This window comes from Enhydra lutris, unplaced genomic scaffold (assembly GCF_002288905.1).
Source record: "Enhydra lutris kenyoni isolate GAN:26980312 unplaced genomic scaffold, ASM228890v2 scaffoldscaffold6, whole genome shotgun sequence".
Taxonomy (NCBI): domain Eukaryota; kingdom Metazoa; phylum Chordata; class Mammalia; order Carnivora; family Mustelidae; genus Enhydra; species Enhydra lutris.
Window position 1 is genome coordinate 25,744,069 of NW_019154090.1, and position 18,403 is coordinate 25,762,471.

Consider the following 18,403-nt stretch of genomic DNA (forward strand, 5'->3'; position numbering starts at 1 on the left):
GCCACCCAGGTGCCCCTGTACCTGGCTTTATTAAAGATACTTGCTCATAAGCAGTCGTGGCATTTAGGCGGGCCAGGGGTGGCCGGCCTCCGTGGATGACCAGACACGGAGAGTCACCATGACACTCAATGAGGCCTTCCTTTGTGGCTCTGACCAGCCATCCTTAGGGCGAGGGTGGCCCTGCCTGCAGCTTTTCACCAGACAGCCATGTCTCTGAGGAAATGAAACGGAAATGGCCGAATTCTCCGTCTGAAGATGCAGCATCTGAAAACAGGAACCAGGGCCCTGTTGAGTGACACCATCTCAGTGTGGTTGCTCAAATGTCTGCCTCACACATGCTTCCAGCCCCGTCGCTCTCGGGCAGGAGGCAGGTCCCAGCATGCCCCTGGGTTCCAGGAGGTCAAGTCTGGGCTGAGGGCGGGGCGGCAAGAAGAGGACCCAAGGCCACGGAAACTGATTTTAGTTCCCTCCGTGCCAGGCGTCTGGGCAAAGGTGCCAGTGGGCAGCCGGGCCAGATCCCTCTGCCACAGAACCAAGAGGAAATCTCTATTTAAAAAAAAAAAAAAGTTCAGCCCATTTTAAGCCGGTTTCTGAGATATTAGTGACCTTTAGTTCTTCCTCGAAGAATTAAAATCTTCCTTCAAGAACACAAAAACTCTGAGTGTGACAACACAGATTTAAAAAGCAAAACATAGTTCTGCATTTTCTTTTTTTTTTTTTAAGATTTTATTTATTCATTTGACAGAGATCACAAGTAGGCAGAGAGGCAGACAGAGAGAGAGGGGGAAGCAGGCTCCCTGCTGAGCAGAGAGCCCCATGCAAGGCTCAATCACAGGACCCTGAGATCATGACCTGAGCCAAAGGCAGAACCCAGGCGCCCCTAGTTCTGCATTTTCATACAACTTGGTAAGAAATGTTATTCAAGCTGGATGATTCCCAGAAGTAGAGCACCTCAAAAGGACACCCCTTAGTCCCCCAGATGCGGTCTACACGGACTCTATTTTCTGGGCTGTTTTATCCATATCAAGCTGGGGACTCCCTTGTCCCTTTTGCGTAGCTTCACCCCCTTGTTTGAAGGGGCTTTTCTTTTTTATTGTTAAACATTTATAACACAGAACTTGTCATTTTAATAGTTTTTAAGTATACAGTCGGTGACATTATTTATATTCACACCGTTGGGCAACCATTCCCGCTGTGTTTCCAAAACATTTTCACCACCCCAAACAGAAACCATGTATCCATGAGGCAATAACTTGCCATTCCCAAGCCCCAGTCCCTAATAACCTCTGTCCCACTTTCTGTCTCAGTGAGTCTGCCTAGTCTAGATAATTCCATCCAAGTGCAAGCCTATGGTACTTGCCCTTTTGCGTCTGGCTTCTTTCACACGGCATAGTGTTTTCAAGGTCACAGGGACCTTCCTGGCCTGGCCTCTGGCTCCTCCACCGGGGCCCCGGCACCCGGTTGCCCTTCAGCCCATCTCTCCAGCCCGGTGGTGATGGGGGAGGACAGGCACTGGCCAGTCCAGAAGTCGCTCCTGCTTCTCCTTCTCGGACTGCTCAAATCCCGGCCCTTGAACAGAACTAGGCACCAGGGGGAGCTTTGGGCGAAAAGCCTGGAGTCTTGGAGGCAGAAAGAGGAGGCCAGAGAACAGGTAACCAAGACTCTTCCCCAGGCAGAGGGTGAAGCAGGGTTAAGCGACTAATGGACCAAATGAGGCCCCACTCAGGGTGACAGACCCCAGCAGGATACTCCAGCGTTTTGAGATTGGTCATCTGAAGGCATCTGAAGAGGAAGCTGCAAGGGGGTGTGTGTGACAGGCTCCCTTTTAATCATGCTCCCCATCCTCCTTGATTTATTCCTGTGCCATTTTAGTCTGTCCCTGGGGGCACCTGCAGGGGCAGCTCAGGTGCAGAACACAATGGCTGGGTAGTGTCCACTGCGGCAGCCTCTGCAGAAGGCAGCTTAGCCGGAGGTTTTAAGTCATGGAACAGTCCTACTCGTTGACCCATGAATTCCATTTTTGGGAGTGTCTAAAAAGGATACAATCAGGGGCACCTGGGTGGCTCAGTCGGTCAAGTGTCTAACTCTTGGTTTCGGCTCAGGTCATGATCTTGGGGTCATGAGATCGAGCCCCACATCAGGCTCTACACTCAGTGCAGAATCTGCTTGAGATTCTGTCTCCCTCTCCCTCTGCCCCTCCTGCCTCTTGCACGCATGCCCGTGCCATAAATAAATAAATAAATAAATAAATAAATAAAATCTTTACAAAGGACACAATCAGAAATACACAAATATTCATAGATGAAGATGTTCCCTTTAGTATTGTTTACAATAGCCCCCAACAGGAAACAACCTAAACAGCCAGTTGCAAGTGAATGACTTAAAATAAATTATGATAAAATAGTACACAGCTATGAAAATGCTATCTGCAAAGAAAAACAAGATTTTTGATGGTGGGTGAAATGACTATGATGATGTTAAGAAAAAAAAGTTTTTTTTAAGCGGACTACGTAATTTTCTGTATGCATTTTAATATCAAGTACCCAAGGAAGAGAAATCAAAGGAAAGAAAAAACAAACAGAAGCATATGCCAAGCTGCCTGGTGCTGTGATTGGGGCTTACTTTGATCTTCAGGACAAGAAAGCAATAAATGGGAGGACCAGGCCTCCTCTCCATGTGATTAAGGAGGGACCAGAATTTGGGAGATGGGCGCTGGAGGCCCAGGCCAGACCCATGAGCCATATGGTACCCGCCCGTGCTTTTGGGAGGGAGATGGGGTCAGGTGGTGGTGGCATGTGTGCCGCAGGAAGCCGGCTCAGACTGGGGTTGGAAGCATGGACGCCTTCGAGGGCCTGGCAAAAGTATAGTACTCACGTGAAAATGGGCATAGGAAAGGAGAGCTCCTGCCCCATCTGCAAGAAGGAGCTGTGGCAGAGCCGCACTGGTGGGTGGCCTCATGGCCACATGGGCCCTGGGTGACCAGAACTTCCATTTCTCAAAGCAGCCAAATATTCCGGAATTTTAACCTGTGCACTCTTCCCAAACACCAGCACCCCACTGCAACCTCTCCTCAGTGCCTTTGGTCCCCATCCACGGGCCAGATGTGGTAGCTGAGCCGCCAGCTTGTGAGCTCAGGCCTGTTCCTTCCTCTTCCTCAGGCTCTGTGCTCTCTGTGTGGGTGACAGGGTGTGGTACCTGCCAGGGGGCCTGGGCACAGACTCAAAGTGGCTTCCTTTTGTTCTTTCTACCAGAAAACGAGCCTCCCTCTCCCCTGGTCTCCGGGATCATCGATTACAACATGCCCCTTACCTCCACGTACCTGAAGCAGATGAAGTTGCGAGTGATGAACTCCCAGGAACAGGTAAGGCGCCGTGTTCCCTCACCCGGCCCAGAAGCATGCTAACCCGCCTGGATGTGGTTGGTTCTTTCCAAGGTGTGGGGCCACAGTGTGTGTAAACACACTGGGAATCAAAGAGGCCCTTATCTGGTGATCTGGGCCTTGCCATCCAGGCTGAGAGGAGAGAAAGAATGTGTTCCTGGTTAGGGGGTCAGCTGGGCTGACCGCCCTATGAGGTCTTCAGTGAAACCCGGGAAGCTCATGCTTCTCTGAACTCTCCCCAAGGGCATGGAGGGTGTGCCTGAGCTGTAGACCTTGGCTCTTCGGTTGTTCTCTCTCTGCTTTGCCATTTGTCTGCAATGTCGCTCACCTCTTTCCCCCAGGGAGGTGAGAGAGGGGCCCTGGCTGCTTGCCTGTGGCCTCTGGGGGCCCAGGCAGGCCAGAAGGATGGGCTTTGGAGGGTGGCCTGCATGAGATAAGGCCCTGGGGCCCCCTGGCTGTCCAAGACTCCCAGCTATAGATTGCCAAGTGCTGTCAGGCACCATGGAAACAGGCTATGAAAAGAAAACCACTCTTGCCTGCCTCCCCACACAGTCTACCTTCTAGCTCTTTGCAGAGCAAGTAGCATGACTGTCCTTTAAGGAAGGACTAGGTGAATGCCACCCCCTCCCTCCACCACCGCCTAAAACCAGGGTCAGAATTTCTTATCTCCCGCTTCAGATTTTCTCATCTGTTGTGACATATGAATCTGCCGTATCTTGGAGGCCTACCTAGGGGAATGGGTCTTCCGCCCCCCTCCCCCAACTAACTGTCTGACTCCCAGCCCTGGGTGCATGCTGTCCCACATACTGCCGGTCTCCTTGACAACCCGAGCATGTGCACGCGGTGGGCGTGGACACCACAGCCAGCTCCGAGGTGAAGTAACGGGATGCGTCCAGGTAGCATCTGGGACTGTGGCTCTCAGTTCGAGGACTGGAGCTGGCTGGCTTGAACATGCCCGGTTCCGCCCTCCGCTAAGCAAGGAGGGGTGGTGTGTCCTCCCATCCCCTCACCTCAGCTGCTAAGGGTTGAAGGAAGTAAGCTTTTGTTCGGGATGGTAGAGTCATTTGTGTCTCTGTGTCTCCTACGTCTTCTCACCTGAGGTGGTCTATTCTATGACGGTTACACCCCTAAGAGTCGTCACGTGATCAAACATAATGCGAGTGACGAAGATGGCGTGGGGGTCTCTAACTCACGGCGGGAAGATTGTTTCTGTGCAGGAACGTCGGTAATAAGGGTGCTTTCGCTACTAGTTATAAACTCTGAACACCGCTGTGCACGTTCAGCCTGAGACGTCTGACTCCCGTTCCAGAGTCATTTCTTTTCCTATAACCGTCCACACGGTCATGAGCACCTGGCTTCTCACACATTCTTATCACCATTCTCATCTGTCACGGGGAAGTGTGGAGCTGCTTGAACAGCTGGTCGTACAGCCTCACGGCTCTTTCTTTCCTACAAAATGGCGCTAGATCCATATCACCCCCAGAACCAGTAGTGGTCCGTGTAGCCCATGTTGTGATCCCTCATTACTGGATCCTGTTGTAGTTTGTCTTGTTGTACAAATTCTCACTGTCTGTGGGGAATTAAAACTATGGGTTAGGTACATTGGCAAGGATTCAGTCATTCGGCAAATATTTATGGAGCCCTACTCCATGAGCCAGGCTCTAGGGATGAACAAGTCTTAGGAACTACTGTTACTGGTTCTTCTTATGATTTGGGGGAAACAGACACTAATGAAAAAAAAAACAAACCCACACACCAATGCCCAGCTCAGAGCAAGTAACAATGAACAGGTGGGGGAAAGATGAGTCTGTCATCGCAGTGCAGCTGTGATGAGGGCCATGCGTTAGGACACATGGTGCTATAAGTACTCTTAGATGGGCATGAGGGATGAGTCAAAGCAGGGCTTTGCCTCAGAAAGAGACACATGAGCTGAGATGGAGGTCTGAAGGGAAGAGCTCCAGGCTAAGGAAACAGCTTATGCAAAGGCCCTGTGGCTCAAGGAAGGATAGTACCCCTGAGAATCAGACAGGCTGATATGGCTGGTGCAGAGAGTGTGAGGTATTCTGTTGTTGAAGGAAAGGGGAGAAGACACACGTGCTGGGCAAAGAAGCACTCGATGAGTATCTGTGAATGAACCGAAGTTCATGAATCAAGATGGGTGAATTACCCTGCTGAGGTTTGGGCTACTCAAAGAGGAAAGGCAGATTGTGGGAAGGTGCTTTTCCCCAGGGGACTCTGAGAGTCCAGCCAGGGCTGGAGGTGAGAGTGGGTATCTCAGAGTCAACTGTGTCTTCCTCGCCTTCATTCATAGTTTCCCTGCAGACCTGCCTTGCGCACAACGGGCAGGAGAACCAGCATCGCACCTTGCACATGTGGCCTTTCATCTGCCAGTCTCCAGCACTTGCCACATGGCCCTGAGCTGTCCAGGCCTCGGTCCCTCAGGCAGTCCCTGTTCTATAGCTGGGCACGTGGCAAAGCAAGAGATCCCAGTGCTCATCCAATTATTTCTATACAGGAGCAGATAAGGGCCAAGGACCCAGAGGTCTCAGATTCTTCAGCTTGAGTTGGAACGAAAAATACATATATCTGAAGTGGTAGTTTCTCCCCTGCAGAGAAGTCAGAGTTGGGCTTCCCTTGGGGTCCAGGAATGGCCCTGCTGTACAGACACAGCCAGGGGCCCAGCTCTGCCACTATCAAACTCTGTGTGCTGACGAGGCTCTGAAAGTGGCTTCGTTTCCTGAAGCATCCCTCTGACCCCGAAATGCTGACAGAGGACACCTGTCGTGTTTGCAAACCACTCATGCAGGCCATATGGAAAATAAACCCAATTCTAAAGGAACAGAAGCTGGGATAAGTGATATTTTATTAATGCCAGACAAAGCTCTATATCTAAAGAGTCTGGGTGAGAAAAATCCCAAAAATTCATTTTTTCCAGGACGAGATAGCCTGGGGACAAATAGTAAGGCAAACAGAACTGGACAGGGGTGGGGGGAGCGTTGACACGTGAACCAGACAGAACCATGTTACTTGTCCAGTTGTGTCAAATGAATATGCGAGGAAACGGGCCCTTCTCCACAGAGGACATTAGGTATTATGAAAATCAATAATATTCACACAAAGAAAAAAGATTCTTTTTGAGGGCTGATTCAATGGAGTAAATATTTATAGTATCCTCAATATGCAAGACATGGGGGGTGGTCAGAATCCAGCCTCCCAGCACCTCCCTGCAAGACACAGAGCCCAGGAGTTATCATCACCTTGGCCACCCTGAGCTGAACATAGGGGAGTGTAGTCCGATAAACTCTTTCTTCCCCCTTTCTTGGGAAAATTCTTAAAAGACATAAAATGGAAATCACATTTAGTTGTACCAAGGAACGTATGAGGAATACATTTTCTTGGGGGCAGGGTAGGAAGACTTGATGAGACGTGGACTGCCTTGGAGAATGCTCTGTAGCGTTCCCTGATAACATGACGTCCCAGGGAGGGGTGCCGCCCTCACAGGGCCGGAGGCAGCCGTCAGGGTCCCCTGCGGCGGCTGAGCTGCCCAGTCCCCCTATAGGGCTGTGGGTAAGGTGCACCAAAGAGGAGGGCGAGGGTCTCTTCTCTGCGTGGCCACTGGGTTTTTGTTTTGTTTTGTTTTGTTTCTGCATAACTTGGTTTTCTTTTCTTATTTCTTTGAATTACATAGGTAAAACCTGGTCACAGTAGCCAAAAGCAAAATCATGGTGATAAAAATCACCATCATCTGACCACTCAGGTCACTGTGAATATTTTGGGGTCCAGCCTTCCGGACTATTGAATAGATAGGGGATTATCCTCTACAAACAACCTGCTTTGCTTTTCGAGTGCTGATTTTCTGTATTATCAGAGCCTCTTTACCCTCTGGGCCTAGATGTTTCTACCTAGCAAATAAGCTGGTTATATAATGTTCCTGTGATTCACTTGCTCCTGCACCCATATCCACCCACCCATCCACCCACCCATCCACCCATCCATCCATCCTTCTACCCATTGCTCACCATGGCCAGGCACGGTTGCAGGTGCTAAGGAGATAGGGATGAACGGAAGTGAGTCTGTGCCCTGCCTGCCCTCACAGTTCAATGACAGAAACAAGGAAAACCGAAATCAACACTCCGGGGTCTTAGAGGAAGAACAGAGGAAGGACAGGGAGGTCAGCTGGGTGGGTGCTGTTGTAGGCACTGGGTTATTATTAATTAGGCACCTGTTCTGGGGCACCTGGGTGACTCAGTCGGTTACTCGTCCAACTCTTAAACCCGCTTAAGATTCTCTCTCTCACTCTCCCTCTGCTCTCCCCCCACCCTTTCCCTCTCTAAAATAAATAAGTAAATAAAATTTGGCCCCTGTTCCGGGTGGAGCGCGTCACACCCTTTACCCCTTCCCCTCACAGCTCTGCAAAGTCCCATTGTCCTCATTTGGCGGATCCCAAAGCCAAGGCTCAGAAGGGTTCAGCACTTGCTCAAGGTCAACAACTAGCGTGAATGAAACTCAGATCCCTCCCATCCCCGAACCTGTGCACCCGCAGGGCCCCAAGCCCTGTTTCTCTCCACATCCCCGAACGAGGGTGTGCTGATGAGGATCTGGAGCAGATGGGCTGCCCATGGGGTTGGTGGAGGGAAAACGTCCTTGGCGGAGATGCTGACAGAGCACATCAAGGGTTTTGTTTGGCCTGGGAACTGGGACCTACCGTAAATATATGATGCTTAAGGAAATACCGCAAGAGGAATTTGGCGGGGGTTGGGGGTTGGGGAGGTGAGGGGCTGGGGTTGGGAGGGGGGTCACCCCTACCTTGCGAGAATGTTCAGTGATCTGCAGGGGTACACATATAATTTGATATGCATATTATGGGTGATGTTATCCTGATCTTTCCTGAGATCCGCATGTTTGAATCAAGACCCTAACATAGAAATCATATCCAGATCCGGAAAGAGAGAGACAAATCATCTATACTCCTTCCCCTGGCACGTACTTCCACTTTATAGATACGAAGGCTGAGACCCCGAGATCTGCTCTTTTTTCGTTCCCCCATCAGCTCGTCATCGTCGATTCCTTTGCTCTGTCCAGAGCGGGAAGGCTGTCAGCACCTTCTGCAGCCTCCTCTTTCTCTAGTTCCTGAAGCAGCGCTAATGTCCCGCTAATGGTTTTAATGGTCCTCCCAGCAGCGTGTGAAGTGGGGCTGCTCCATTGTTTAAGCCCCAGTGACGGACACTTTTACTTGTCTCCATTAACCTCTGCCTCCCTCTCCACTGCCTCTCTCCTGGCCCGGAGTTTTCCTTGGGTCTTGCAGGGTAGGAGAGCCGGGGAGAATTCCCCTTCTCCTCTCCCCAGCCTGGGGCCTGCAAGCTCCATCACCCCCTCCCCGGCCCCTGGGGTCTCCAGAGCTCAGGCCCCCATGCTCCTTGCAGCCAGCCAGCCTGCAGCAGCACTCTCCGGGATGCCAGCCCACCCTGCTAAGCCCAGACCCTAGAGGCCCCGGGAGTACCAATTCCACTGCCTACCAGCTGTGTGACTTGGGGCAAATGACTTCACTCTCTGTGCTTTCCTACTTGGGATTGATAAAAATACCCCTAACTCATAATGTTATTCCAAGAGTGAAATGATGCAAAGTGAATCTCAGGACTTAGCAGGATGACTGGCACGTTGGAAGCACGGGGAGGAGTCTCGGGGACCTCTACTGCCCTACGCACCTGGTGTCTGATAGACTCCGTGAATGACCTTGTACAGGAGACCAGGGCCACAAAGATGAATAAGATATCATTGTTCTCAAGGAGCTTTTCTTGGTAGGTGGGACAGCAGCCATGGAACTGTGACCCAGACAGACAGACAGAGGCAAGAAGGGGCCAGAAACCTACCAGGTGGTTCAGGGGACGTTTGCTTCTCTTAAAATGAGATCTGGGCGCTTAGTGTAACGAGGGAAGTTGAGAGATGACAGCTCCAGGAGGACCTGAGCTGATGAAGGCCGGAGCTAGTTTGGGGAAAGGAGGAGGAAGAAGATGACAAGGAGGAGGCGCAGAGCATGGGCCTTTCTTGCAATGAGGCTCCATGAGAGCCCTGTCCTCGGCCAGTGCTGGAGAGCTGGGCGAGGATCTGGGCAGGAAATGAACACCAGTCAAGTGTGGGGCTTTTCCAGGTTCCGATCTACACTTAGGGAGATTAGGAATTAATCCACTCCAAAAAAGCTCTCCACGTCCACTTTTTTCCTAATTGCAATAAAATATTTGCAACATAAAATTTGCCACTTAAACATTTTTTTAAAGTTTACTTATATTTTTTAGTAATCTCTGCACCCAAGATGGGGCTCAAACTCACAGCCCTGAGATCAAGAGTCCCATGCTCTTCAGGCGGAGCCAGACAGGCGCCCTGCCATTTTAACCATTTTTTTTTTTTTTTTTTTTTAAGATCTTATTTAGGGCACCTGGATGGCTCAGTTGGTTAAGTGTCTGCCTTCGGCTCAGTTCATGATCCCGGAGTCCTGGGATCGAGTCCCACATCAGGCTCCCAGCTCCAGTGGGGAGTCTGCTTTTCCCTCTGACCTTCTCCCCTCTCATGTTCATTCTCTCTCTCTGTCAAATAAATGAATCAAATCTAAAAAAAAAAAAAGATCTTATTTATTTATTTGAGAGGGAGAGCATGAATGGGGCGAGGGGCAGTGGGAGAGGGAGAAGCAGGATCCTAGCTGAGCAGGGTGCCCCACATGGGGATGAATCCCAGGACCCTGGAGTCATGACCTGAGCATGATGGCAGACGCTTAACCAACTGAGCCACTCAGGTGCCCCCATTTTAACCATCTTAAAGTAGACCATCCAGTGGCATTGAGTACACTCACAATGTTGAGCAACCATCACCACTATCCCCCAAATTTTTCCATCACCCCAAACAGGAGCTCTGCAACCATTAATTAGTAACTCCTGTTCTCTCCTTCTCCAGCCCCTGGTGGCCACTGTTTTACTCTCTGTCTCTATAAATGGGACTATCTAGGGACCAAATAAGTGGGATCACGTATCTGTCCCTCTGCGTCTGGCTCACTGACTTAGTGTGATGTGTCCAGGGTCCACTCACGTTGTAGCAGGTGCCAGGACTCCATTCCTTCTTATGGCTCAGTACTATTCCATCCCTTGCTAAACCACATTTTATTTATCCCTTCATCCAGTGATGGACATTTGGGTCATTTCCACTTTTTGGCTAACTGCTTTCACTTTTTAATCTTTTGGACCAGGTTGCAGAACAGGGAAGGATTATAGCAGGGGTCTGCTTCTTCTCTAAGTCCTTGTTCCTTTTTGTGGCTGTCTTTTCTCATGAGCACTCTCAGCCCCAGAAGGACCCCAAGAAATGGGTAGACCCAAAGAAGAAGTGAGAGTCTGTCACTTCACCTAAACAGTGCCTGATTCCCAGGGCTCTTACCTGTGGAGAACCCATGAGCACTGACTCTGGAACCCAGATTGAGAGTTTGATAACAGTAACGATTCCCAATGCACCTGGCTGGCTCAGTCCCAATAGCGTGTTACTCTTGATTTTGGGATCATGAGTTTGAGCCCCATGTTGGGTGTAGAGATTACTTTAAAAAAAATAAAATCTTTAAAATAAAACAAAAAAATAATCTCCTCCTTACCCTTCCTCAGGCTACACGGCAGCCCAGGCAAGATGTGAACTCAAAGGAGAAATAGCAAAAAGGAGATGTTTCCATGTCCCCTTTTGTGGCTCAGTGTATATAATCTCTGACAGTCCATTAAGGAAGCAGAGGTTCTGATGTATTTCTTTAAAATTAAACCATAATCTCCATGGAATAGAAATAGAATTTAGAACTTTTAAACCCCTGGTTGGGGGGGGGGGGAAACAAAGAAAACCTGATCAATGTAGCAAGAGTAATTAAATGAGGGAATAAAAGAAAAGCAACCAAAAAGAGGTATAATAAATAGAAAACATAAATAAGCTAACATGAGCAAGACCAAATACCAGTAAATCACAGTAAATGTAAATGGGTTAAATTCTGCTGCAAAGAATAAAAAAGCCTCCAATGAGAATCTTTTAATGGCAAAATCCATTTGGTATTTACAAAACACATTTTTTTAATGACACAAAAACAAAGACAAAAAGAGAAAGAGAAGGCAGTTCTGTGACTATCAAACAAGGAAATGTTCAAGGCAAAAATGCACTAAATAGGGCAAAGTGAGATATTTTATGTTTTTTTTATATGTATCTTATCTTTTTTTTTTTAAAAAGATTTTATTTATTTATTTGACAGACAGAAATCACAAGTAGGCAGAGAGGCAGGCAGAGAGAGAGGGGGAAGAGTCTGCTTCCCCCTGAGCAGAGAGCCCGATGTGGGGCTCGATCCCAGGACCCTGAGATCATGACCTGAGTCAAAAGGAGAGGCTTTAACCCACTGAGCCACCCAGGCGCCCCGAGATATTTTATGTTGATCACAGGCAGTTTCCCAGTAAGATTTCAGACCTGACCTTGGAGGTCTGCCCTTCGGGGAGGTTGATGAGGTGGTTGGTGCTGTGGAACATAAGTAGCACCTTTAGGCTTTGCCATGAGAGGCAGCACCCTTCTTCCAATGCCCATCATCAGTCTCTTCACCTTTTAAATTTGTGTTACTATAGCCACTTCTCTGGACCTGTATCTTCAAACTTTGAGCATCTCTGTTTTTGCTCTCAGCAATGAGCACAGAGTCATATATGGAGTGGGCCCTGTGGAAATTGTGAGAATGTGGGTCTGCTGCCTTGTTTACCTTGAGTTTATTCCTTCTACTCTCCCCACTGGGCTCATCCACCAACACATGCTGGGACCACTTTCTCAGTTCCCAGCTTCCTTCTTTTTTCCCAACTCCTGGCTTTCCTGGTTTCCTTCTCTTGTTTCATCTCTTGCCTCCTGCCTCTCAGACACCCTCAACAGGCCTCTAGGGTCAGCCCACTGTTACTTGTTAATGTTGTTGAATCGAGGGGGCATAGCTTACCTCCATGGGAGCCCCAAAAGGACCTGAAATGGCCTTGGTTCCATTTTCAAGACTGAGAAGCTATAGCCCAAACCTTTTTCTCTCTCAGTTAATCCCTGGCACTATGGAAGGTTTGCACTGCGGCGAGGAAAACAAAAAGGAACTAAAATACTGACCTTGACCAAGGCTGCTGTTTGGATTTTTCCAGGCAAAGAATGATCCTTGGAGAATTTCTGCTGTGAGATGGTGTGCAGGTGGGCCAGTTGCTCTTAGCTTCTCTGCCCTGTGACCCTCAGACCCTCCCCCATAACTCCAGGGTGATTCACGCTCAGAGACAGCATCTCAGATGGCCCGTTATCTTTTTTGTTTTTTTCTTTTTTTTTAATTTGTATGCATTTTTATTTTTATTAATAGAGTATATATTTTTTAAAATCATATAGGAAAAACAACAAACCCTGCCCTGGCCTCCCCACTTCAATTTCTTTTTTTCCAGAGACAGCCTCTTTTCTTATATTTTAGCTCTCTCCTTCTGGTTTTGCCTTTTATTTCTAAATAACATATGCTTATGCTGTTCTTAATTTTTAATTTGGGCTGTTTTGTTGATGTTGTTTAATTTCTTGCTGTAGGACATAAGTATTTATACTATTATACCCTTAAATAAGTGCATGTATTATTTCCTCTTTCTCCATCCCTCAATATTATCCATACCTCTCTATTTGGATAAATCACTTCAATATCTTTGTTATTATGACTGTGCATGTATTATTCATAGCTGAGCCAATTAGCATACTGTGATTACATTTCCTTTCTTTTGATTCTCCAAAGTTAGCCATTGCCTCTTTTTCCCCCGAACTTAGCCCTTTATCTTTTGGTCTTGCTTATGATATGTGTTTTGTCATATTTATTTTTATGGGTGCGGATTTCTTTTTTTTCTTTAATGGCTTCTGTGCTTGAGTCCTTAAAAAACTAAATGATTCCACTCTACCTCCCATGTTCTTCTCTCTTAGTACTTTCATTTTTAAAAAAAAAGATATATTGGGGCACCTGGGTGGCCCAGTGGGTTAAGCCTCTGCCTTTGGGTCAGGTCATGATCCCAGAGTCCTGAGATTGAGCCCTGCATCGGGCTTTCTGCTCCTTAGGGAGCCTGCTTCCTCCTCTCTCTCTCTGCCTGCCTCTCTGCCTATTTGTGATCTCTATCAAATAAATAAATAAAATCTTTTTTTAAAAAAAGATATATTTATTTGAGAGAGAGCGCACGTGTGAGAGTGAGTGGCGGGGAGGGGAAGAGGGAGAGGGAGAAAGAGAATCTTAAGCAGGCTCCCCACTGAGCATGGAGCCTGATGCAGGCCTCGATCTCATGACCCTAAGATCATGACCTGAGCTGAAATCTAGCGTCAGATGCTTAACCAACTGAGACACCCAGGCACCCCAATGTTTTCATTTTTTAATAGACTACTTTTTAGAAAAGTTTTAGATTTATAGAAAAATCAAGAAGATTTCCCAGAATTCCCACATGACCCACCTGCCCCCACACACAGTTTCCCATATTATTAACATCTTATGTGGTTGTGATCCATCTGTTATAATTAATGAACTAATATTGACACATGATTGTTAACTAAAGTCCATAGTTTTATTTAGACTTCCTTAGCTTTTACCTAATTTCCTCTTTTCTGTTTCACAATCCTTTTGGGAATACAACACTACATATTAGTTGTTATGTTTCCTCAGGCTCCTCTCGTCTGTGACAGTTCCTCGGCTTTTACTTGTTTTTGATGACCTTGACAGTTTTGAAACATACTGGTCAGGTATTTTGTAGAAATCTGGAATTTGTCTGGTATTTTTCTTTTTTATTTTATTTTATTTATTTAATTAACATATAATGTATTATTTGCTTCAGGGATACAGGTCTGTGATTCATCAGTCTTACACAATTCACAGCACTCACCATAGCACATGCCCTCCCCAATGTCCATCACCCAACCACCCATCCCTCACCCCCCACCCTGCAGTAACCCTCAGATTGTTTCCTGAGATTAAGAGTCTCTTATAGTTTGTCTCTCTCTCTGGTTTCATTTTGTTTCATTTTTCCCTCCCTTCTCCTATGTGTTGTTTCTCAAATTCCTCTGTGTTGTTTCTCAAATTCCTCATACGAGTGAGATCATATAATAATTATCTTTCTCTGATTGACTTATTTCGCTCAGCATAATACCCTCTAGTTCCATGCACATTGCTGCAAATGGCAAGATTTCATTTTTCCGATGGCTGCTTAATATTCCATTATATACGTGTATATACCACATCTTCTTTATCCATTCATCTGTTGATGGACATCTGGGCTTTTTCCATAGTTTGGCTATTGTGGACATTGCTCCTGTAAACATTCGAGTGCATGTGCCCCTTTGAATCCCTACATTTGTATCTTTAGGGTGAATACCTGGTAGTGCAATTGCTGGGTCGTAGGGTAGCTCTATTTTCAACTTTTTGAGGAACCTCCATGCTGTTTTGAGAGTGGCTGCGCCAGCTTGCATTACCACCAACAGTGTAGGAGGGTTCCCCTTCCTCCACATCCTCACCAACACCTGTCATTTCCTGACTTGTTAATTTTAGCCATTCTGACTGGTGTGAGGTGGTATCTCGCTGTGGTTTTGATTTTTTTTTCCCTGATGCCAAGTGATGTGGTGCAGTTTTTCATGTGTCTGTTGGCCATTTGGATGTCTTCTTTGAAGAAATGTCTGTTCATGTCTTCTGCCCATTTCTTGATTGGATCATTTGTTCTTTAGGTGTTGAGTTTGATAAGTTCTTTATAGATTTTGGATACTAGCCCTTTATCTGATATGCCATTTGCAAATATCTTCTCCCATTCTTATTTTATTTTTTTAAAAAGATTTTATTTATTTATTATGAGAAAGAGCACAAGTAGGGGGATGGGCAGAGAGAGAGAAAGAGATAGAAGCAGACTGCCCACTGAGGAGGGAGCCTGATGACAGTGTTGCAGGGCTTGATCCCAGGACCCTGGGATCATGACCTGAGCAGAAGGCAGACACTTAACTGACTGAACCGCCCAGGCGCCCCTTTTCTTCCTTCCTTCCTTCCTTCCTTCCTTCCTTCCTTCCTTCCTTCCTTTTTCTTTCTTTCTCTCTTTCTTTCTTTCTTTTTTTCAATGATTGATTTGAGTTTCACTCATTTTTCTTTTCCTTTTCAAGATTTATTTATTTTTGTTTTATTTTTGTTTGTTTTTTTGTTTTATTTTTAGAGATTTTGTTTATTTGTCAGAGAGAACAGAAGCACAGAGAGCTGCAGGCAAAACAGGCAGCAGGGGCAGAGGAAGAAGCAGGCTCTCCACTGAGCAAAAGGCCTGATGTGGGACTCGATCCCAGGCCCCTGGGATCATGACCTGAGCCAAAGGCAGACGCTTAACCAGCTGAGCCACCCAGGCATCCTATTTATTTTTATTTAAGAGAGATAGAGAGAGAGAGCGTGGGCACGGGGTGGGGAGGGGCAGAGGGAGAGAGAATCCTCAGCAGACTCTGCACTGAGCTCGGAGCCCGAGGTGAGGTGTGATCTTACGACCTGAGCCCAAACCAAGAATCAGCACTTAACCCACTGCGCCACCCAGGGCCCCCTTGTCTGATATTTTTCTCTTATAAAACTGGAGTTAGGGGTTATTCAGAGGAAGACCCCAGACATAGAGTGCCATCCCTGCTCTGGCCACCCCCGCTTGATACATGGAACCAAGGTTACGTACTATCAGTACAATTCATGACCGCTGGCATTGACCTGGGTCACACCTGGCTGAGATCACGTTTGTCAGGTTTCAGAACTGTAAAGCTACTCTCTCCCCCGCTCTCCATGCTGTACACTTTGGCAGGAAGTTGCTCTGTGCAGTCCACTCTTAGGGAGTGGGGGTTATAATTTCCCTACTTGAGGACAAGGTTTCTATATATATTATTTGGAATTCTTTTGCATTTGCCTCTCTCCTCATCTATAAATTTATTTAATCATCCAATAACTTATTTATATGGCTATTTATTTTATATTTTGAGTTATAATCCAATACTACTTTATTTTTAGCACATTTTTAAAAAGATTTTATTTTTATTTGACAGTAAAATAAGTAAATAATAAAATAATAATAATAATAAATCAAATAAAAATTTTATTTTTATTTGATTTATTTTATTTATTTGACACAGAGAGAGAGATCACAAATAGGCAGAGAGGCAGGTGGCAAGGGGAGGGGGAAGCAGTCTCTCCACTGAGCAGAGAGCCCAATGCGGGGCTCGATCCCAGGACTCTGAGATCACAACCCAGGCCGAAGGCAGAGGCCAAACCACTGAGCCACCCAGGTGCCCCGCCCCCCCCTTCAAATACTACTTTATTTCTTTCGATGCTGAAACTATCCCAGCTTGGGCCACTGGGAGCTCTTTCAGTTGGCTCCTGTGGTCTTTTGACATGCCGTGGTTGGGGGGTTTTGGGGTCTGTTTTTGTAGCATTTCATTTTGTATGTTTTGTTTTAGTGTTTCTTTACTTCCTGGCACTGTAAAATGCTCTGGGCTTATCTTGTATAGTTCCTGCCCTAATGCTAGAATCGACCACATCTCAAAGGAGCTCTGATTCCTTTTACTGAAGGAATTAAAAACCACGATGTGGGTGGCAGGCATGCTTATTGCAACTGAGGTGTCTTTCCTTTTAGACCCTTTGGGCTAAAAAAGCCAAAAATAAGCACATTTCTATTTTTCAATTACTCTCTGATCCATTTGGAGCTTATCCTGATGTACTGTGAGACGTCATCCTGCTTTACCCTCTGTGTCAGCATCATTTATTAAAGAATCTGTCTTCTCCCCCATTGATTTTAGATGCCACCTTAATAATCCACTAAATTTCCGTCTGAAACAGAATCTACTTCAGTCCATTGGCCTCTTTGTCTATTCATGTACCAGCCCTAAACTGTTTAAAATGGGAAGACTAATATGTCTTAGTATCTAGTAAAAATGGTTCCCTTCCTTGTCCTTTTCAGAGTTATCTGAGCTTGTAAAGAAAGTTATTCGAAAAAAATTGTTTAATGCCTAAAAATTTTGGCCTCTCCTTGTTGGTGGGGTAAAGATAACACAGAAGCACTGTTGATCTGACCATGCAAATATGAAGTCAAGACGCTTTTACTGCAGGCCTTTCTGTTCACCAAAAAACAAGGGTGGACTGTGAGCCAGGAGCATCACGATCCCAGGGGTAAAATCTGAGGGTGATAAATAATGAACAGGGTTCCCAGCCTCCTAGGGATGGTATTAAGCAAAGTAAGGCATTTCTACATTTTAGAGGGACAGTTTTCTTGGAAACCTCTCTTTGAGAGGACAAAGTAGGGAGTGAAAAAACCATGGTCAAGTATCTTCTTAAATTTTATTTTGTTTTGTTTTGTTTTAAGTAAGCTCTACACCCAATGTGGGACTCGAACTCACAGCCCCAAGATTATGAGTTGCATGCTGTACCGGCCGAGCCAGCCAGGCGCCCCTAAGTATCGCTGTTACAGGGCATTATTTTAGGGACCAATACACATTATTGAGAAGACGCAGGTACTTTCTGGAAACTTTGCTGCAGTTTCCATACTCAAAGAAAATGAGCATAATGGCTGTTTTGCTAGGACAGCCTGGATTCAGAGAGACCTGCGTCTCTTCTTTCTTCCTGCTTCCCCGAAGCTGCGTGGGGGAAAAAAGCAGAAAACAACCAGCATCGGGTCTCAAAAGCCAGTTGCCTGATGGAGCCAGTAGCTACTCCGAACCTGAACAGCTCATTGTCCCCATCAGTCCTGAAAGGTTCAGTCCCCTTCCAGGCTGCTGACATCGCCCCCCATACACACGAACGAGGAGGCCGACCTACCCTTTCAACCTCATTATCCAGGAAAGAAATGCACACAGTACCCATAATTTACTGGTGCAGGCAGGAGAGCCGCCTGGCACCACGAGCAGATTCCTGCGTGCACCAGGAGTCCCGCGGATGCTTTATCTGTGTCAGGGGAAACGACGGGGGCAAGGTCAGGAGCCACTTACCTGCACTTCCATAAACGGGAGGCCGCA

The 18,403-nt window shown here is 46.9% G+C and overlaps 1 protein-coding gene across 1 annotated transcript in view; it reads left to right on the top strand.

Annotated features, from left to right (window-relative positions):
* Positions 1-18,403, top strand: part of LOC111141728 (nucleolar protein 4 like) — a 129,289-nt gene that overhangs the window by 61,378 nt on the left and 49,508 nt on the right. Inside the window, exon 4 of the mRNA XM_022494517.1 lies at positions 3,252-3,361. Within this exon, the coding sequence (XP_022350225.1) occupies positions 3,252-3,361 (110 nt within the window). The remainder of the gene's footprint in view (positions 1-3,251; positions 3,362-18,403) is intronic.